The sequence below is a fragment of the Carlito syrichta genome, unplaced genomic scaffold (assembly GCF_000164805.1).
Source record: "Carlito syrichta isolate Samal-C Ts95f unplaced genomic scaffold, Tarsius_syrichta-2.0.1 Scaffold309173, whole genome shotgun sequence".
In the NCBI taxonomy this organism is placed as follows: Eukaryota; Metazoa; Chordata; class Mammalia; order Primates; family Tarsiidae; genus Carlito; species Carlito syrichta.
The window spans coordinates 369737-391330 of record NW_007253269.1 but is presented as its reverse complement, the minus strand read 5'-3'; the positions used below and the strand labels follow the sequence as shown (position 1 = coordinate 391330).

At 54.6% G+C, this 21594-nt stretch overlaps 1 protein-coding gene across 4 annotated transcripts; it reads left to right on the top strand.

Annotated features, from left to right (window-relative positions):
• Positions 1 to 1004: 1004 nt before the first annotated feature.
• Positions 1005 to 12327, top strand: ZMIZ2 (zinc finger MIZ-type containing 2). 4 transcript variants are annotated; one of them, XM_021717022.1, is made up of 18 exons: positions 1005 to 1116; positions 1241 to 1355; positions 1815 to 1921; positions 2162 to 2345; positions 2626 to 2886; positions 3133 to 3312; positions 3978 to 4055; positions 4255 to 4423; positions 5812 to 5956; positions 6054 to 6264; positions 7162 to 7267; positions 7520 to 7677; positions 8323 to 8390; positions 8785 to 8853; positions 9130 to 9374; positions 9923 to 10092; positions 10177 to 10419; positions 11176 to 12327. In XM_021717022.1, exons 1-18 carry the CDS (start codon positions 1067 to 1069, stop codon positions 11281 to 11283), a joined length of 2667 nt encoding a protein of 888 aa, XP_021572697.1. In that variant the 5' UTR covers positions 1005 to 1066; the 3' UTR covers positions 11284 to 12327. The 4 variants fall into 4 exon arrangements, with proteins under 4 accessions (XP_021572697.1, XP_008065062.2, XP_021572698.1 ...); XM_008066871.2 differs by having other exon boundaries at positions 1719 to 1921; XM_021717023.1 differs by lacking the exon at positions 3978 to 4055.
• The last annotated feature ends 9267 nt before the right edge of the window (positions 12328 to 21594 follow it).

Here is a 21594-nt window from a genome sequence, read left to right as displayed (position 1 = left end):
ATGTACTAAATGGGAGAGCAAACCCAGCAGAGGGTGGAAGTGCCGTGGTGTCCTCGCGCTGGTCCTGCAAAACATCCATATGCTGGCTCCTCCCTGATTTGCCCTCTGCTGTACCAAGTCCCCAGTGTCCACCCAGCCCTGTCTTGCAGAGATGGTCTGATGCTCCCCCCCAACTCCCAGCTTATAAACACTGTCCGTGTCACAAGTCCCTGCCATGTCTGCGGGCGCCCACTCTCCACCTCTTGTGCTGTGCGTGTGCCCCTGTCTTGTTGAGAGCTTCTCGGGGATGTCACAGATGGGCCCGAGGGAGTTGAGACTGCCTGCCTGGCCCCTGTGCCCTTGTCAGCCCCAGACAGCCCCTCCTTGGTGGGTTCTGGGCCAGTTCTGAGGTGCCCTGGCCTGGAGCCCTTCTGTTGCCTTGAGGAGGGGCTGTCTTGGTAGGACAGGCTGCCAACCAGCGCCCAGGGCTGGCTCCCCGCCACACCCCTCCCCCAGGCTGGGTTGGAGGGTGGCTGATCACTGTATCCTCGCACTCCCCTCCTTGGCCTCCAGAGCCACCTGTGCCTCTCCCCAGCTACCTGGGCCACTCAGAGGAGGCAAGACCTTGACCAGGCAGTGCCCCTCCCTCCACTGGCCCTCTGTCCTTCACCCTAGGGTCTTCTGAGGGGCTCCTGGCAAGCCAGTCCTCTCGAGCCCCCAGACACCATAGAGTGGCCAAGATTCTCCTGGCTTCACATGGATTTTCTGGCCTTAGTATGGGAAAGAGAGTGGAAAGTGACTGAAATCAGAAAGGCTGTTTCCGAGGTTGATCCAGGGGCTCTGGGGGGCAGGGACTGGGTCAGAAAGGTTCGTGCTAGTTTCTGGGCTAAGCTTGCAGGGGCAGCGGTTTGCCAGGATGGGTGGGATAGGACAGTGCCAGCCTCCTCTGCTGCCCTGGGCTCCTTCACCTGCTGAAAGGGTCCCTGGCTGCATCTCAGTTAACATCCCTTCCTCCTGTCTGGCAGCCAGAGCAGCAGAGTCCCAGATAAGCACTGGCAGACCTGGCCTGTAGGCTGCTTTGTCGCCAATGAACTCCATGAACCCCATGAAACCTGCCCTGCCCCCCACGCCGCACGGGTGAGTATGGGCTCCTCTCCCTGCCCCGCTCAGGCCCTGGGTGGGGTGGCATTTCTGGAAGGTCCTGGGCTCTCCCACACATGTGGCCTCCCGACCCAGGTCTCACCAGCCTCTCTCCCTGTAGTGATGGTTCGTTTGCATACGAGTCTGTGCCTTGGCAGCAAAGCGCCACTCAGCCGGCAGGATCGCTGTCCGTGGTCACTACTGTGTGGGGAGTCGGCAACGCAACCCAGAGCCAAGTAAGCACCCATGTAGGCTCCACCCGAGTAGCCAGGGTCTCAGCAGCACTTGGCAGTGCTTAGTGCATTCTTAGAGCTCCAAGAGGTGAGGATGAGGAGGCTGAGGCATGAGGACAGGGCCTCCTGAGAGTCCCAAGTCCTTGGACATTGGTTCTCCTTTCACACCTGCAGTGGAATTGTCTTCTGTTTTTACCTGGCCTCCACAGCCCACCCTGACCGGAGCAGCAGCTTTTCCTACTCCTCCAGCCCCTCCACTGCTACCCACTACTGGCTAGGCCTCCTGGTTTCTGGCACTTTGGAGCCACTACTGCAGGAAGCAAGTTGTTTGGCCAGTTCCCTTTGGTGATTCCTGCTTTCTTGTAGGTTTTGGGGAACCCCATGGGCCCTGCAGGGAGCCCTTCTGCTGGCTCCATGATGCCTGGAGTGGCGGGCGGCAGCTCCACCCTGACCTCCCCGCAGTGCCTGGGACAGCAGGCTTTTGCCGAAGGCGGAGCCAGCAAGGGCTACGTGCAGCAAAGCGTGTACGGCCGTGGGGGCTACCCTGGGGGCCCTGGCTTCACCAGCGGGTAAGTAGGTCCCCTCACCTGGCAGGCGGCCTAGGAGCTGTCAACTTGGTGGACACCTCAGAACGGTGATACTGACCAGCTGGATGTGGCCTCTCTGCTTCCCATTGGTTCTGGCAGCTACAGTGGAAGGCCTAGAAAGATCAGGCTTCCCCATAGGTGACTGCGTGTTTCTGGTTGAGTGTGGGCCTGGCCCACGTGAACCTGGGCAGAGACTATGGAGGTCCTGTGTCTTTATTTCAGGTATGCAGGTGGCCCAGGGAGCCTGGGCCTCCCCTCACATGCTGCACGACCCTCTACTGACTTTACACAAGCGGCTGCTGCTGCTGCTGTGGCTGCTGCTGCAGCCACAGCCACGGCCACGGCCACAGCCACTGTGGCTGCTCTCCAGGAGAAGCAGAGCCAGGAGCTGAGCCAGTATGGAGCGGTGAGGCCTCCCCAGCAGCTCCTCCATCAGGGCATCCAGCACGCGAGGGCTTGGGATGGGGGGCTCAGCGAGGCAGCAAGGTCCAGGGACAAGCACAGAATCTACCAGAGAGTTGTGAGGCTAGTGAGAGGCACTGGTGGGAAGGAGTGAGGATCTGAGGGGAGAGGGTCCTGGGTGGCCTTTGAGAAGGGGCATGCCTACCGTGGTTGGGGGGTGGCGTGTCCGTCTCTTGGAGCCCTTTGTGGATCTGGAGCATTCCTCTTTTTTTTTTTCTTCCCAGATGGGGGCTGGACAGTCTTTTAACAGCCAGTTTCTACAGCATGGAGGTCCCCGGGGACCCAGTGTCCCCACTGGCATGAACCCTCCTGGCATGGGAGGGGTGATGGGTCCCTCTGGCCTCTCCCCCATGGCCATGAACCCCACCCGGGCAACAGGAATGACGCCCTTGTATGCTGGGCAGCGCCTACCCCAGCACGGGTACCCCGGGCCTCCCCAGGCCCAGCCACTGCCCCGACAGGGAGTCAAGAGAGCCTACTCCGAGGTGAGTGTCCAGGTCACCCAGCCTGGGGCCGTGGTGCTGACTGCCTCACGCATGTGCTCTTCAGAGCTGTGGTAAGAGCAACCTTCTGCGTGTGAGAGAAAACTGCCTGTGCCCAACACTGTCACAGCAGAATCCCCAAGAGGGCCAGGGAGTCTTTCCTTCCCCAGCCCCATGGCACATGAGACGCCACCCTGTGTCAGAAACCAGTTTCCCTGACGTCTCTTTTCTGGGCATTTGCCTCTTCAGGTATATCCAGGGCAGCAGTACCTGCAAGGAGGCCAGTATGCACCCAGCACTGCTCAGTTTGTGCCCAGCACTGGGCAGCCCCCTGCCTCTGCTCCCTCTTATCCTGGGCACAGGCTGCCCCTGCAACAGGGCATGGGCCAGTCCCTGTCAGCACCCAACCCTGCAGGACTGCACTACAAGGTAGGGCTGGATCCTCTGGGCCCTGTGCCAGTCTCCGTGCTGTGTGCTGTGGGACACGGGGAACCTTGAGGCAGTCCTGTTCTTCAGAGTGACTGGGGGGAGTCGGGTCCACGGGCACTCAGGGACCAGAGCCTCCTGGTTGGTCTCCAACCAGTGCAGGAGTCGCTCCGGGTGGGGGTGGGGTCCAGTTCCAAAAGGACCCTCCTTGAGATTCATATTGTCTTGGAGAGTCAGCGCAGAGAGCAACAGGCAGGCACCCAAGATGCCAGAATATCCTGTATGGAAAAGTATCCCTGTTCCTTCTGCTTGCTCCAGAAGAGTCCATTGAGGGGCCAGGCCTCGCTGCTGGCTGTACACCCCTTCTGGGTGGGGTGTCAGGGGGGACAGAGGCTGGGCAGGGCCATGCAGCTGGAGGGAGGAGCGGGAGAGTTTAGTACACTTTCTTTTGAGCCCTCTGACCTGGGGGGAGTTACCTCTTTCTTACATAGTGATGATTTTTTTGCACATGAGATCAGTAATGTTCCTTGTAGATATTTTGGAAAACACAAGAGCGTGAAAGAAGGATATAAAGACCAGCACCCATGTGCGGTGGGCTTCTAGGCTCTGGTCCGGGGCCTGGCTGGGGACAGGCTGGAGCCAGGCGCATGCGGTTTTCTCTCCCGCAGCCCACAGAGCAGTTCAACGGGCAGGGTGCCAGCTTCAACGGGGGCAGCGTCAGCTACAGCCAGCCCAGCCTGAGTGGGGTAGGGGGTCCGGTCGGGTGGATGGGCCGGGAGGCTTACAGGGTGGGCACATGGAGAGAGGGTGCCCGGGCAGGCACCCCTAGGGCTGTCTCCTGCCCACCTCGTCCTCATGGTTCCCGGTGGGTGCTCCGTGAACAGACTCTGCTCCCACCCACCCACCGTGCCATTCTGCCTTGACTGTTTCTGCTCAACCCCACAGCCTGCCCGTTCCATCTCGGGCTACCCCAGCTCCCCACTGCCGGGGAACCCCACGCCACCCATGACCCCCAGCAGCAGTGTCCCCTACGTGTCCCCAAGCCAGGAGGCCAAGTCTCCCTTCCTGCCTGACCTCAAGCCTGGCCTCAGCTCCTTGCACCCGCCGCCTGCCGGTGAGTCTGCCTCTCGGGACATCAGCAGTGACAGGGCTAGGGCAGGTGGGCTATCCTGGGGCTCCAGAGAGTCCTGCACGGAGCTTGGGGTCGGAGTGCCTACCATACCCCTCAGAAAAGCCAAGGATTCTGTCTTCTTACAGACAAATTATTTAGTTCCAGGCCTCACCTTTTTTTCCATCTGTAGCCTTCTTTGCAAGTCTCTTAGAAGCTGCGGATCTCTCTAGAAAAACACCCATGCATACAAAATTCTGTATATAATTTCAGGGGGTTTATAAACCCCTGAAGCCCTGTCTGAAGAGAGCATTGCAGCAGAAGTTGGGATCCTAAAACGCTAAATTGAGCAGCGGGCAATGGCAGGTGGCCCGTGCGTACCGCAACATCATAGTCTCTCTGAAAGCACCGGAAACACCTTCTGTCAGGGTTGGGGCATGTTCCCCTCTCATAGTTCAGGGCAGGGATCCCCAGTCCCCATGCCTTGGACCAGCACTGGTCCATGACCTGGTAGGAACTGGGTCACATCGCAGGAGGTGAGTGGTGGGCAAGTGGAACTCCATCTGCTGTCAGATCAGTGGCAGCATTAGATTCTTATAGGAGCACGAACCCTATTGTGAACTGCACATGTGAGGGATCCAGGTTGAGTGCTCCTTTTGAGAATCGAATGCCTGATCTGAGGTGGAGCTCAGGCAGCGATGCTAGCATTGGGGAACGGCTGCGCATACAGGCTAACGTTAGCAGTGAGGTTTGACTGCACATTCCCCCCTCCCCTCCCGTTCGTGGAAAAATTATCTTCCGGCCGGGCTCGGTGGCTCAACCTGTAATCCCAGTACTTTGGGAGGCCAAGGTGAGTGGATTGCCTGAGCCTGTGGGTTCGACACCCGCCTGGGCAACTTGGCGGGACCTCATCTCTACAATAAATCAAAAATTAGCCGGGCGTGGTAGCGTGTGTCTGTAGTTCCAGCTACTTGGAAGGCTGAGGCAGAAGGATCGCCGGAGCCCAGCAGGTCGAGGCTGCGGTGGCCGGGAGTAGCCACTGCACTCCAGTCTGGGTGACAGAGTGAGACTCCAACGCAAAAAAAAAAAAAAGAAAAGAAAAGAAAAATTATCTTCTATGAAACCGGTCCCTGATGCCAAAAAGTTTGGGGTTTGCTGGTTTAGGGGACACTGGGACAGACAACTGAGGCAAGACAAAACATCAAGACCATCGACCCCGGGTCTCAAGAGTTGCTGTCCATGTCCCCACCCCCAGGCACCTCTCAGGCCTGCTGAGTCAGGAGGGGCTCCCTTGGCCATTGAGGGCAGCTGAAGGCGCCACTGCCCTCCTTAAGCGGCCACGAGTTGTTCTGACTGGGGCAGCCCAGCTCATGGCCAGCGGCCTCTGCTTCCAGGAAGCGGCCCTTGTGATGAGCTGCGGCTGACCTTCCCTGTGCGTGACGGGGTGGTCCTGGAGCCCTTCCGCCTGCAGCACAACCTGGCTGTGAGCAACCACGTCTTCCAGCTGCGAGATTCAGTCTACAAGACCCTGATGCTGAGGTGAGCCCTGCCTGCCCCTGCCCAGCCCCGTCTGGCCCGTTCCTCCTCCCACACTCTCAGGCCCATTTTCTGGGCGTCTGCCCATCTTCCTGAGCAGGCCTGACCTGGAGCTGCAGTTCAAGTGCTACCACCACGAGGACCGGCAGATGAACACCAACTGGCCGGCCTCTGTGCAGGTCAGCGTCAATGCCACGCCACTCACCATCGAGCGCGGCGACAACAAGACCTCGCACAAGCCGCTCTACCTGAAGCACGTGTGCCAGCCGGGCCGCAACACCATCCAGATCACCGTCACCGCCTGCTGCTGCGTGCGTGCCCGCCCCTGCGGGGCTGTGGATGGGTGGAGCGGCCGCAGCTTGGGCTGTGGGCGGGGCTGGGATGTGGGCCAGGTGGGAATGGGGCCGGGCCGCAGCACCCATCAGATCATACCACCGGCCTGCCTGCTTCGCTGCCTGCTATAGCATGCGTGTCCCTGTGAAACTCCATGCGGGTGTGGGGATGGGCCATGGGAGTCTTTGTCCGTTCAGGAAAATGTGTCGCTGCCTCTCGTTATCGCCTTGTAGTTTCCATTTTAATCTGTTCTCTTTGACCTCGAAGAAAAGGGATCCTCCTAAGTACACCCTAGCTGTTTCTAGTAGAATACATTTATTAGATGTGATGCTCATGTTAATTATACAAGAGAAACCAAGCTGTGCAGGAAGCTCCTGGAGTTCGGAGTCCCAGCTGAGCAGGCAGACATCCCTGTTTCTAGCAAGCGTCAGGATCACGGGCAGACCTTGGACAAGGAAAGAAAGAAGCCACTTAGGAGTACACTAGTCAGCTTGGCTGGGAGGGCCGAGGAGGTGGGCCGCTCCAATGCCACATTCTGTGGGACTTGGGAGGTATCACCTCAAACCCAGCATTGGCAATGGTGGATGCATAAGCAGGGAAGTTAGAGGATTGTATTCTGATAGAGAGCTGAGGACTAGGCGGTGGTTGAACAGTAAGTGTAGGGTGCACAGCACAGCTGGAGAAATGCATACAAGCATGGGCAGGAGCAGCTGGCCCCCTGACTGAGGCCAGGGTCACCAACCCCCGTTCCACCCTGCCCTTCGCCCTCAGGCCCTTCCCCACTCGCCAACACACCCCTTCCCTGACCAGGGTCACTCCGCCTGCATCTTCCCCAGCCCATGTTCCCCCAATGACATCCTCCCGTTGTGTTGCAGTCCCACCTCTTCGTGCTGCAGCTGGTCCACCGTCCATCAGTTCGTTCTGTGCTGCAGGGCCTCCTCAAGAAGCGCCTGTTGCCTGCTGAGCACTGCATCACCAAGAGTGAGTGACCCTCACTCCTCAGCCGTGGTCAGTCTGGCCATGCCCAGGACGCATGCTGCTCTATGTGGGCCCCTCCCATGTCTCAGGGCCATCTCCTCAGGCAGGTGGCTCTGCAGTGGGGGGGTTGTAGTGTTCCAGGTGGCCCCTCGGAACTGTTGATTGGCAGTGACTGGGTCCCTGGCTGGTGCCCCCATTTGCAGCCTCCCCATCTTGGGAACCCTTTACTCAAGTTCTTTCCCATGTTGATATCAGTAAAGCGGAACTTCAGCAGTGGTACCATCCCTGGTACCCCTGGGCCCAACGGAGAGGATGGAGTGGAGCAGACAGCGATCAAGGTGTCCCTGAAGTGCCCTATCACCTTCCGCAGGATCCAGCTCCCAGCCCGAGGTCACGACTGTCGCCACATACAGGTAGGTGGTTCCTGCAGAGCTTTGACAGGATTTGCTACTCTTAAAATATCCTGAACTGATAAGTCAGTCTCATCTCTGGGGCACACTTAACTCCCAAGTGCCTTGACTATCATGCTGACAGGACAGGCCTGCTGAGGGGGCAGGTGGACCTAGTTCCCTGAGACTGGACTTTTTCTTCTAAATATAATCACCATTTTACTCACTTTTTTACTAGCTGCTGCGTTCATGGGGTTTTAGTTTTAAAAGGCATAAGGGTACAGTTTTCTTCCTGCCCTCCCCAGGGGGTGACCATTGTTAGAGTTTCTGTCTTTGCAGAAGCACTTTGTATGGATAAGTAGATGCTAACTCCCTGCCTCTGTGGTTACGTACGGGCTGTTGTTATTCAGGCTGTTCTGCGCCATGTCCTGAAAGTGGTTCCCTGTCAGCACAGCTGCCTAATTCTGCCTTAGCCACATGATATTCTTGTCACAGTGAGGGCTGACTGGACTGTTCAGTCTCAACCCATTAGCATGATGCTGCAGCAAAAACCTGGTGCATGTCTCAAACACATACATAAGTTGCACATTCCTAAAAATGGTTGCAGGGTAGCCAGATCTTCCTTGACCAGCCTACAGTGAGAAATGACCTCTCCCCATCTCTCCTCAGTGCTTCGACCTGGAGTCGTACCTACAGCTCAACTGTGAGCGGGGGACCTGGAGGTGCCCTGTGTGCAAGTGAGTCTCAGAGATGCAGCGTGATGGGGAGGGGAGGCTGCACGCTCCCTCGGGGCTTTCATGGGTGAATCTTCCACAGCATCACCAGTTGCACAAGCCCGGTGGAAAGTGTCGCATCACAGACCAGGATGGTGCAACTCAGGACAGGGACCTTGCATAGGGCAGCCTTACGCAGGGTCACCTCAAGCAGAGTGACCTCATGCAGCATCACCTACCTCATGCAGGGTCACATTATCCAGGGTCATCTCACACAGAATCACGTCCTGTTGCCTCATGCAGAGTTACCTTGTGCAGGGTCGCCTGGCACAGATGATGAGGCTGGCAAATGACAGGGCCTGTGCCCAGGATGAGGTTGTACAAGGCCTCTGTGCCATGTTCCCTTTGTTTTCCACAGCAAGACCGCGTTGCTGGAGGGCCTGGAGGTGGACCAGTACATGCTGGGCATCCTGATTTACATTCAGAGGTCAGCATCCTTTTCCTGTGACCCCAACATCTGCGGCCAGCAGAGGGCAGCCCTGAGACGGCTGGGGGGGATGCCCCTTGCCAAGGGCAATCTTTCCACCACCAGCATGTGTCTGTCCCCTGCCCGGCCCAGCGCTGGTCCTGGGGATGGTGCTGGGTAGCAACAAGCGCTTGAGTCAGGGGGTCTGCCTGGACACTTCCCCGGGGCTGGGAGGGATGGCAGGTGCCGGGCAGGCAGCGGGCAAAAGGTGACTGACCGCCGCGTGTCCCTGCCCAGCTCCGACTACGAGGAGATCACCATCGACCCCACGTGCAGCTGGAAGCCAGTGCCCGTGAAGCCCGACATGCACATCAAGGAGGAGCCGGACGGGCCGGTGCTGAAACGCTGCCGCACCGTGAGCCCCGCCCATGTGCTCATGCCCAGCGTGATGGAGATGATTGCTGCCCTGGGCCCCGGCGCCACCCCCTTTGCCCCCCTGCAGCCCCCCTCAGCCCCTGCCCCCAGCGACTACCCCAACCAGGGTGAGTACAGCAGGCCCAGCCTGGAATCTCAGGTGACCCTGGGCACATGACTTGTCTCTCCAGATCACCTGCAGCAATGTCACTATGCAGGCTGTGCACCTAGCTTGTGAATGTTTCCAATCAAAATATGCCGGGAGGGTGCCTGTCCTGCACCTCTGATCTCGGGGAGGAAGCGGTGAAGGCACAGTCTGGGCCGTGGCCCTAGGAAACAGGCAGTGGGGCCTCCAGCCTTTGTCCCCAGTTGGAGCAAAGGGCCCTGTCCCGGTGCCCTCCTGGGACCCCTTCACATGTGTGCTGCATTTGGTTGTGGCTGGTCCTATTCCTGTAACCCTTGAGGCCTTCGCTCCTCAAGGACTGTCCCAAGGTAGTTACCCCTAGTAGTAATGAGTGGAAATGCCCTGTTCCAAATAGTGACTTCAGCAAAACCCACTCTTGCTTGTGGGTGAGCAGTGTGAGTCCCACTCACGCTGCAGCAACCTCTCTCCTGGCACCTCTGCTGGCAGGAGCCTTCCCTGGCCCTCACCCAAGACCCAACTCTCCTCTTGCAGGTTCTAGCTTCCTGGGGCCCGGAACCTTCCCTGAGTCTTTCCCGTCCACCACGCCCAGCACCCCAACCCTTGCTGAGTTCACCTCGGGGCCACCCCCCATCTCCTACCAGTCCGACATTCCCAGCAGCCTCCTGACTCCAGAGAAGTCTGCTCCCTGCCTCCCAGGCCAGGTCAGTGCCATGCGGAGGGGCCGAGTGGGGGCCTGTCTCCCCAGGGACCCCCTGAGCTGTTTTAGCAAGTTCTTTTCTCCTCAGATGGCACCAGCGGGTCACCTGGACCCCACCCACAATCCTGGGACACCGGGGCTGCACACCTCCAACCTTGGGGCCCCTCCTGGTCCCCAGCTGCACCACCCGAACCCTCCCCCAGCGTCCCGGCAGCCCCTGGGCCAAGCAAGCTTGGGACCCTCCGGCGAGCTGGCTTTCAGTCCTGCCACAGGCGTGATGGGGCCCCCCAGCATGTCTGGGGCAGGGGAGGCCCCAGAACCAGCTCTGGACGTGAGTACCAGGCCCTGTCTGGGAGCATGTGGGAGTCGGGGCTGGAGATGCCATGTCTCAGGGTTAATCTACTTCTTAGAAGGGAGGCCAGTGACCCCTCAGGGAGAACCAGTCAGATGATGTCAACTAGATGCAACTCTTTTCTTCACAAATTGGGTACCTGGAGTGGGGGTGCAAGGTACCACGTGTTGCTTGTGAGTGGCCCTGCCGGGGGCTGGATGCCATGGCGGGCGTATGTGCAGTCCTCAGAGGAGACTGCTGGCAGCTGACACAGGGCTTACAGCCTGACTCGAGCTGTCCAGTTGTTCCATGGCCCCAAGTCTTAAACCACAGGTGGTGTGAGAATCCAGACTCAGGGCATGGAAAGATAATTGTCCCCAAACCAAAGCAGAAACCCATTGAAGTTCAACATGAAAAACCTTCTCAAAGCAGAAAATCCTAGGCTTGGAATCTACCATCTGCATTCACTTTGGGGATCCCCTGCAGGCCTTTGCCCCCCTCCCCCTCAGTGCACAGAGTGCCTGGAGCAGCCGGACACCTCAGGCGGGTACCACATTTCCTGGGGTTGTTGAGCTGCATGTTGGGAGTTACTCCGGCCCCAGGACCACCTTCTTCAGGGAGGGCTCCCTGTGTTGGGAAGGGCTGCTCAGCGGCCTCACCAGGCCTGGGGACAGGGCCAGAATACAGTGGCAGGATGGCCACTAGGCGCAGCCCTCCTGAGACCAAAGCTGCTAACGGAGTTTGCTTTGTCCTCAGCTGCTCCCAGAACTGACCAACCCCGACGAGCTCCTGTCTTACCTGGGCCCTCCTGACCTCCCCACGAACAGCAACGATGACCTTCTCTCTCTCTTTGAGAACAACTGATCCTGTGTTAACCCCCAGTCCACCGGGGACACGCTCAGATGTCACCACAGCCCTGCCCTTCATGCCCAGCCCCATGGGACAGCTGGCGGTCCTCCCCCAACCTCCCCCCCAACACACACACCCGAAGCCAGGGCCTTCTGCCGCCGGCCTGCCCCTGAACTGGAAGCAGCGCTGTGCTCGACTGGAGGGGCCTCCCAGCCGGTGGCCCTCACTCCCCCCACCAAGCTCGCTGCTGCAGAACGGTTTTTTGCTGAGGTGCCCCTGCCCAGCCATGTCCACACACACCTCAGACCCCAGTCTCACGGCCTTGCCCCTTGTCCTCCACCCCTGCCTGCTCCCACCCCGCCTGCATCATGTCCAGCGTTGACCCTTCCGTTTCCACTCCCCACCCGGGCAGAGCCAGTGTGTGGCGGGGCTGGCTCTGCCCCCCAACCCCCACCCTGCGCCTTTGGCTCCCGCCGCCTCTGCGCCTCGTGGCCCAGCTCTCAGAGCCCTACAGAGTGCTGGCCCTCAGGGCCTGAGCTCCCTGGCCCAGCCATGTGTGGTGTCAGTTCTTCTCCCCACCCTGAGCTTCAGGGGAGGCTGTAGGTGGCGGAGCTCTAAAGCACAACGATGTACATAGCGTAGAGACACTAATAGCTGGACGGGGAGGGGGACGGCATGCAGTCAGCATGTCCTGCCCTGCAGCCCGGGATTCCCTGTGCGTTCTGCACCTTCCCATGCAGACTCTTAGTGGGGACCCCTTGTGGGGAGGGGACAGCAAACTTTGGCCCAACCAGAGGGTGGGCTCTCGACTCAGCTCTGTGGAGTTCTCCAGCGGGCTGCTCTCCCGGTTCCCCTGTTCTGTGAAAGTGAAGAATTAGTACAGCTGTGTTTTTTAAAGCCACCTCTCCTCCTCCACCCTGTGGGCCCACACCCAGCTGGGGGAGGAGGAAGCTGCCGCATCTGTTGGCTCAGGGCCCTAGCCTGTGTGAGCAGGGCGCCTGCCTCCGTCGTGTGTCCTGTCTGTGCTGATCTCTATTAAAGGACTCCCTCTTGGTGGGCCTGGCTGAGTCCCTCTTTTGTGCTCCCCAGGACTGCTGTCTCTCCTGTAAGCCAGAGACCTGCCTGGAGGTCAAGGTCTGCTACCGCTCCGGGGCTGGGCAGCCTGTGGGTGGCTCCTAGTGCCCCGGTTGAGCTCTGATGTTCCAAGCTGAGGCTCGGCTGTCCGGCCCTGTGGTAACTTTCCTTTTCCCTGGAATTTTCCAACTTGGCCTCAGCTTAAGAGCAGTTTTATGAAGTGACCCAGGCTTGCCCAGTAGAGACGTTTGCCACCATGTCACCTTCCCTGGGCTTGCCCTGGAGCAGGGAGCCAGCTGTCTATCTGGGGAACCCAGCCAGGGCTTTCACCAGCTCTGGGCTCTTTGTGCTCACCACCCGCAGAGGGTGCAGAGGTGTGTCCTGATTGCCGTCTGCCTGTCCATCTTGGTGGGGTCCAGGTCACCCCCTCTTCCTCTTCTGAGCCCTAAGGACTAGAGGAAAACAGAAGCCCAGGGAGGCTGGGAGCACCTGGTGTTCTGTGGCTGGCAGCCAAGGTCTGTCCCACATGGTGCTGGAGCAGGGCGTCTGTGGGAGCCTGGAGGCTTGGAGGGGGAGGGGTGTGTGCAAGGCCCCTGAGTGCCACTGACGTTTGAGCCCACATGGGTGGGCCTTTCTGCCCCCTCACAAAGCTTCTGTTCCCAGCTTTCTTGGCCTCTGGCCAAGGGAACAGAAGTGGATAAAAGTGAAGGAAGGACAGCACACATTCCTGGCCCTGGGGGCCAAACAGAGTCCTGCTCAACCACAGCCTGCCTGGGGGGTGAGGGCCCTCCTTTCTTGGGCATCATCAGACAATATGCCGGCATCGGTGTACCCACCTGCTCAGCCTGTCACAAGCTCAGTGCCCCTGGGTGGAATGAAGAAACCAGGAGACCGGGACAAGCAAAAGGCTGCAGACGACCCAGAAGCCCATCCACAGAGGGATGGACATGTGATAGAGGAATGATTGGTCAGAACATCACGGAGCAGTGCATGGGCCTCAACCCTGTGCCTGTCAGGAACACAGCTCAGAAACTGAGAAAGGTGCAAAATTTCAGACAATACGATGCCGCTTTATTTTATTTTAGATTCAGGGTACACGTGTTCGTTACATGGGTGTACTGTGTAGTGTTGGGGATTGGGTCTCAGGTGGCCCCTTCCCCAAATAGTGAACATTGTGCCCCATAGGCAGTTTTTGAACCCTAACCCCTCCCCCCTCCCCCCTTATTGGTGTGCCCAGCATCTATTGTTTCCATCTTTGTGATGGTTTAGCACCCACATATGAGTAAGAACATGTGGTATTTGGTTTTCTGTTTCTGAGTCAGTTCACTTAGGATGATGAGCTCCAGCTCCATCCATGTTGCTGCAAAGGACATGATTTCATTCTTTTCTGAGTCGGAGTCTCACTCTGTTGTCCAGGCTAGAACGCAGTGGCATGCTCATGGCCACCGCAGCCTCGACCTGCTAGGCGCAGGTGATCCTTCTGCCTCAGCCTTCCAAGTAGCTGGAACTCCAGTGTGTACCACCACACCCAGCTAATTTTTCTTGATTTATTGTAGAGACAAGGTCTCACCAAGTTGCCCAGGCTGGTCTTGAACCCATGGACTCAGGCAATCCCCTCACCTCGGCCTCCCAAAGCGCTGTGATTTCAGGCGCGAGTCACCGTACCCAGCCGATTTCATTATTTTTTATGCGATGCAACTTTTCTAAAGCTTAAAGGTAAGCATATGCCAGGTTTCATGTACACATGCTAAAGTTGGAAAGCAGGTATGCCAGCACGTTGCTTACCTGTGGAGACTCAGTGAAAAGCAGAGCTACTGTGAGCTTCTAGCAGTGGCATCGTGGGTCTCCCTTTATTGTGCTTCCTGTATCACGCACATTCTTGTGTATGTGCCAAGTATAACATAATTTTTAAAAGAGCTGAGGCGAGTGGGTTGCCTGAGCCCCTGGGTTCAAGACCAGCCTGGGCAACTTGGCAAGACCTCATCTCTACAATAAATCAAAAATTAGCCAGGTGTGGTAGTGCGCACCTGTAGGTCTGGCTACTTGGAAGGCTGAGACGCAAGGATCACCTGAGCCCAGCAGGTCAAGGCTGTGGAGGCCATGAGCATGCCACTGTCCTCCAACCTGGATGACCGCATGAGACTCTTACTCAAAAACAAACAAACAACAAAAAAACTTCCCAACAAAGAAAAGTCCAGGAACATGTGGTGAATCTTACCAAACATGAAAGAATAGATCACCACACCTGACTTCTTAAATTTTTTGCAGAGATGAGGTCTTGATATGTTGTCCAGGCTGGTCTTGAATTCCTAGGCTCAAGCGATCCTCCCACCTCAGCCTCTTGAAGTGCTGGGCTTACAGGTGTGAACCAATGGATGAAGTGACCCAGGAGGGACATTTGCCATGTCACCTTTCCTGGGCCTGATTTTTACAAAGTTGCCATACAGTGGAATGCCCAGATGTGAAGAGCAGTGGGTCTTGGTAAGTGTGAACACTTGTGTATCTGCCTTCCCAAACCAGACAGATGTGACTTCTGCCCCCTGCCCAGGCCATCACTGTTCTGGCCTTTGTCACCAGAGCTTAATTTTGTCCTTTCTGAAACCATGTAAGTAAATTTTAGGGTCTACACCTTGTTGTTAACTGACCCTTACTTAAAGCTTATATTTTTACTTTCATTTAACTCTAAGTCTTCCTGTTTCTTCTCTCCCAGCTATGACCAGTTAAGGGCCAGTTAAGGGAGGAATAATGACCCTCCAACACCCAGCCCTTCTCTGGCCAGGTCACTCCCCCACTGAAACCCCCTCCTGGTGCATTAGCCAGGACTCGATCGGTTGCACATGACAGTGACTAGTTTGAACCAACTTAGGAAGAAAAGGGTTCAGCATAGCAGCCCTGAAAGGGCTACCCAGGGCCCCAGGGGCAGCTGGATACGCACTAGGTATCCCTACAGGATGACCTTGCAGCCTCTCTCTGCGATGTTTATTCTCAGACCTGCTGCTTCTGCATAGTGGGAACTGGAGTCCCCAAGCCTCAACTTCTCGTCGATTCAACCCAGAAAAGGCACTGATCATGCTCTTTCTGGCTCCAAGTTTTATTTTTATTTTTTTAATATTTATTTATTTTTAGTTGGAGTCTCACTCTGTCGCCTAGCCTGGAGGGCAGTGGCACGCTCCTGGCCACTGCAGCCTCCACCTGCTAGGCTTCGACGATCCTTCCACCTCAGCCTTCCAAGGAACCAGAACTATGGGTGTGCGCCACCACACCCAGCTAGTTTTTTATTTATTGTAGAGATGAGGTCTGCCAAGTTGCCCGGGCAGGTCTCGAACCCCCGGGCTCAGCAGTCCTCTCGCCTTGGCCTCCCAAAGTGCTGGGATTATAGGCGTGAGCCACCACGCCCAGCCAAGAATGTTTTCTTATATAACCACATTAACATTGTTACAGCTAAGAAAATTAATACAGTTGTCCCTCAGTATTTGTGGAAGATCGATTCCAGGACCACCTTCAGGTGCTAAAAGTCATGAATGTTCAAGTCCCTTACACAAAATGTGGGTGTAGCATTTGCATATAAACTATGCATAGTCTCTTGTATACTTTTTTAAATTTTTCTTTTTTTTGATTGACATGTAATAATTGTACATATTCATGGGGTACATACTGACATTTTCATATATATAATGTATGATGATCTGACTAAGGTAATTAGCATATCCATCATCCCAAACATTTATCATTTCTATGTGTTGAGAACATTCATTATCCTCCTCCTGGCTATTTGAAACATATAATATTTTCTTGGGTTGTTTTTGTTTTGTTTTGTTTTGAGTTGGGGTCTCACTCTCTCCTAGGCTGGAATGCTGTGGCACAATCACAGCTCGTGGCAGCTCTGAACTCCTGGGCTCAAGCAATCCTCCCGCTTCAGCCTCCCACAGTGTTGGGATTACAGGCGCGAGCCACACACCCAACCTGTATTCCTGTTAACTCTAGCCATTCTCAGTGCTGTAGAACACTAGAAATTATTCCTCCTATCCAGCTGTAATTTTGTGTCCTTTAACAAATCTCTCCCTACCCCCTTCCCTCTGCCCTTCCCAGCCCTCCTCTGTACTTTTAATTATCTCTGGATTATAATGTCTAATGCAATGTAAATAGTTGTTATACTATATTGTTTCGTTTGTATTATTTTTACTGTTGTTTTTTTTGTTTTGTTTTGGTTTTTTTGAGTCAAAGTCTTACTCTGTCACCAGGCTGGAGTGTGGTGACACGCTCACAGCCACCGCAGCCTTGTCCCACTGGGCTCAGGCAATCCTTTAACCTCAGTCTTCCAAGTAACTGGAGCGGCAGATGCATGCCACCACACCTGGCTGATTTTTTAATTTAATGTAGAGACAAGATCTCGCCAAGTTGCCCAGGCAGGTCTCGAACTCCTGGGTTCAGGCAATCCTCTCGACCTCCCAAAGTGCTGGGATTACAGGCATGAGCCACTGCATCTGGTTATATTGTTAGGTTTTTGTTGTTGTTGTTGTTGTTTTGGTTTTTTTTTTTTGAGTTGGAATCTCACTCTGTCGCCCAGACTGGAGTGCAGTGGCCGCTCCCAGCCACCGCAGCCTCAACCTGCTAGGCTCCAGCGATCCTTCCGCCTCAGCGTTCCAAGTAGCCAGAATTACAGGCATGCGCTACCACGCCCGGCTGATTTTTTGATTTATTGTAGAGATGAGGTCTCACTGCCCAGGCAGGTCTCGAACCCGCGGGCTCAGGAAATCCACTCACCTCAGCCTCCCAAAGGCGCGGGATTACAGATTGAGCCACCAAGCCCGACTGCATTGTTAGTTTTTATTGTGTTTTTTTTTTTTTTTTTTTTTGAGTTGGAGTCTCACTCTGTCGCCCAGACTGGAGTGCAGTGGCCGTTCCCAGCCACTGCAACCTCGACCTGCTGGGCTCCGGTGATCCTTCTGCCTCAGCCTTCCAAGTAGCTGGAACTACAGGCGCACGCTACCACACTTGGCTAATTTTTAAAAATTTATTGTAGAAATGAGGCGGGTCTCATTGCCCAGGCGAGTCTCGAACCCGCGGGCTCAGGCAATCCACTCACCCAGGCGGGTCTCAAACCCGCGGGCTCAGGCAATCCACTCACCTCAGCCTCCCAAAGCACGGGATTACAGGCTGAGCCACCAAGCCCAACTGTTGTTTTTTTTCAACTATTTTTGATCTGTGGTTGGTTGAATCTGTTGAATGTGGAACCCATGGGCTGACATTCCATGGCATCATCTATTGAGTCATAATAGATTAATACAACTTCATAATAGATGAATTATATCTTCTTTCTTCAACCTAGAATCCAATCAAGGCTCACATTTTGCATCTGGTTGTTCTATCTCCTTCATCTCTTTTAATCTAGAACAGTCCTTTTTTCTTTTTAAAATGTATGATTTATTAATTTATCATTTTATTTATTTGTTTGTTTGTTTGTTTATTTCTTTATTTTAGATGCAAGTTTTCACCCTGTCACACAGGCTAGAGTGCAGTGGTATGATCATAATTCACTGCAATCTTGTACTCCTGGGCTTTTTTTTTTTTTTTTTTTTTTTTGAGTTGGAGTCTCACTCTGTCGCCCAGACTGGAGTGCAGTGGCATGCTTCCAGCCACCGCAGTCTCAACCTGCTGGGCTCCAGTGATCCTTCTGCCTCAGCCTTCCAAGTAATAATTTTTTAAAAAATATTTTGTGTAGATTTAGCTGGGTATGGTGGCATGCACCTGTAGTCCCTGTTACTCTTGAGACTGAGGTGGGAGGATCACTTGAGGCCAGTCAAGCCTGCAGTGATCTGGGATTGCACCACTGCGGTCCAGCCTGGGTGACAGATTAAGAGAGCCTGTCTCATAAAAAAATTTTTTGGCAGGACTCAGTGGCTCAGCCTTTAATCCCAGCACTTTGGGAGGCTGAGGCAAGAGAATTGCCTGTGCCTGCGGGTTCGAGACTAGCCCGGACAACTTGGTGATACTTCATCTCTACAATAAATAAAAAATTAGCTGGGTGCAGTAATGAGCACCTATAGCTCCGACTGCTAGGAAGACTGAAATGGAAGGATCGTGGGGGCCCAGTAGGTTCACGATGGGGTGGTCGTGAGCATGCCACTGCTCTCCAGCTGGGTGATGGAGTGAGACTCTGACTCAAAAAAAAATTTTTTTTTTTTTGTGGAGATGAGGTCTTGTTATCTTGCCCAGGTGGTCTCAAACTTTTGGCTTCAAACAATCCTCCTGCCTCAACTCTCCCAAGTATTTGGATTACAGGCCTGAACCACCATGCTTGTTTCAGTTCTCTTTTTTTTTTTTTTCCATTACATTGATCTTTTTTTAATACTTCAAGAATTGCCTTATAGGATGTCCCCTGAACCTCCCCTCCTGGTGTCAAGTACTTGTTTCTTTATTGCTGTATTTCCTGGAAGGTAGGTCTGGGGCCTGACTAAACATTTTTGGCCCAAGGAGGACTTTATTTTTTGCCTGTTTTCCCAGCTACACAGTAAGCTCCATGAGGGCAGTGTCATCCTGACAATACTCCGGTGCTGGCAGTATTTGTCAAGAAATGAACCTCAAAACGAATAGAGCAACATCTCCTGCTTGGCTTATCTCGGTGTTGCTGTGCCCACTGCAGGGCTGGTGTGGGACACTCGTGGGTATCAGTGAATATTTGCTAATTTGATTAAGGAAGCATTTGACAGTCTGCTGTGATAGGACTGGTAACTGAACGAGACATGGTGGCCCAGGGGTCACAGCACAGGGCCAAGTGTCCACTGTTGGAAGAACTTTCAAGCACCGCATAGCAAGGACTGCCGGGCACTAGAGTTGGAGTCTCATTCCAACCAGGCTGGAGTGCAGTGGCACGCTCACAGCCACCACAGCCTCAACCTACTGGGCTCAGGTGATCCTTCCATCTCAGCCTTCCAAGTAACTGGAACTACAGGCATGTGTCATCATGCCCAGCTAATTTTTTGGTTTATTGTAGAGACGAGGTCTCACAAGTTGCCCAGGCTGGGCTCGAACCCGTGGTCTCAGGCAATCCTCTCACCCGCCCTCCCCAACTGCTGGGATTATAGGCGTGAGCCACCACGCCCGGCCAATTCTGGCTGTCAACTGGACACTTGGCTGACCAGGAAAGGAGAATCCCTTCCCGGAGGCCTTTGCAGCTCCATGTGGCCACTCTGTGTGGTCCCAGGCAGTGGGACGTCGGTGAAGGTACTGACTCCAAGGATGTCTCCCTAGAGGGAGGGATGTGTCCCGTCTGCCCTGCTTTTCCTTCCTGCGGCTGGCATGTGGACATGCTGGTCAGCACTGACCTCCAGGTGCATGCCAAACGTCAAGGGTGATGGAGCAAAAAGATGACCAGATCTGGGTCTCCAGTGGTTCTGTGGGCATAATGCTGGCCTGGACAGACAATGATGGAAAAGGAATGTACGTGCACATTGTTTGAGTCAATGTGGTTTGGTGTCTTCTGTCTCAAAGCCAAACCTCATCCTGAATGAAGCCGCACAGGACCCCAGAGCCTTGGAGGTGAAGCGGGAAGATCCTGAGGGCTCCTGGCTTCCGGCTTCTGGCCCCTGAGCCAACCGGCTCTTCCAGTTTATCTTTGCAGAGAGATCTGGACCTTGTCCACCCTCTTGTGTTCTCCCTCTGTTTTTCCCAATTTTCCCCACAAGAGCCCAAAGTAAGAACAGAGGCTGGGCACAGTGGCTCAAGCCCACAATCCCAGCACTTTGGGAGGCCGAGGTGAGGGGATTGCCTGAGCCCACGGGTTCGAGAACAGCCTGGGCAACTTGACGAGACCTCGTCTCTACAATAAAATAAAAAAATTAGCTGGGTATGGTAGCGTATGCCTGTAGTTCCAGCTGCTTGGAAGGCTGAAGTAGAAGGATCGCCAGAACCCGCAGGTTGACACTGGGGTGGTGTGAGCGTGCCACTGCACTCCTGCATGGGTGATGGAGTAAGACTCTGACTCAAAATTTCACAAACTGGTGTATATAGCCGGGTGTGTTAGCGCAGGCCTGTAGTTCTGACTACTTGGACAACTGAGGCAGAAGGATCGCCAGAGACCAGCAGGTCGACGCTGGAGTGGCCGTGAGTATGCCACTGCACTCTGGCCTGAGCGACAGAGTGAAACTCCAACTCCAAAAAAAAAAAAGGTATATAACATATTATTTGTAAATACCAAATAAAATTTATAATTATTTTAATTTATTTTTCTAATAACCTCTAATTCACATAATTATTTTTATTGCTCAAAAGAATAAAATAGGCTGGGTGCTGTAATCCCAACCAAAATTCTTGTGCTTTGGAAGGTTGAGATGAGAGTATTGCCTGAACCCAGGGGTTTGAGACCAGCTTGGATAATTTGTACACTGGTCTCTACAATAAAAATCTTAAAAATTAGCCAGGTGTGGTGGCACACACCTGAAGTTCCATAAATAAATAAATAAAGTAAAACAGCCCAGATGGGTGGAAAGCAGAAAGGGTTTCTGTATGGTCATTCAGAAACACTCTGTGCACATGTGAGTCTTGAAAGACTTTTGCCATTTGTGTGGTTCCTCATGCTCCAACCTGTCCACATAGGGTGCCCCAGAGTGTGAGGAATGGGACTGGGCCTTCCCATGACAGCAGCCATGTCTGGCACACAGCCTGGGTTCAGGTGCTGTGAGCTGCTGTAGGGGCAGGCCAGCTGGGTGATGAACTGTGGCAAAGGGTATCTGGAATCTGGGGCTCCATCTTTCTTATGGCCTAATTTAGCTAGAGCTGGTTTCTGTGGATTGCAACCAAAATTTTTGGCTAGTGACTGGGCATGGTGGATTGTGACTGTAATCCCAGCACTTGGGGAGGCTGAGGTAGGAGAATTGATTGAGCCCAGGAGTTCGAGACCAGCCTGGGCAACATAGCAAGACCTTATCTCAACGAAAATTTAAAAAGTTTTTAAATTTGTCTTATTGTCCCAGCTACTTGGGAGACTGAGGCAGAAGGATCGCTTGAGCCCAGGAGGTCCAGGCTACCGTGAGCTGTGATCATACCACTGCATTCCAGCCTGAGTGCCAGAGTGAAACCCCAACTAAAAAAAAAAAAAAATTTTTTTTTTTTTGACTAGTACAGAAACCTACATCTTCAAAAAGGACACTGGGCTCCAGTTCTGGTCATGATAGAGCAGCTGGTGTAAAGCTTGCCCTCCTGTCAACACTGGCTTAGGAAACCACAGCTTTCAGCCACTGGTCAGCCAGAGTT

Coding starts and splice junctions, on each gene's coding strand:
- ZMIZ2 (XM_008066871.2), top strand. CDS start 1,067: ATGAACTCCATGAACCCCATGAAACCTGCCCTGCCCCCCACGCCGCAC. Junction 1,922..2,161: donor GGCCCTGGCTTCACCAGCGG/GTAAGTAGGTCC, acceptor TCTTTATTTCAG/GTATGCAGGTGGCCCAGGGA. Junction 5,957..6,053: donor TACAAGACCCTGATGCTGAG/GTGAGCCCTGCC, acceptor CTTCCTGAGCAG/GCCTGACCTGGAGCTGCAGT.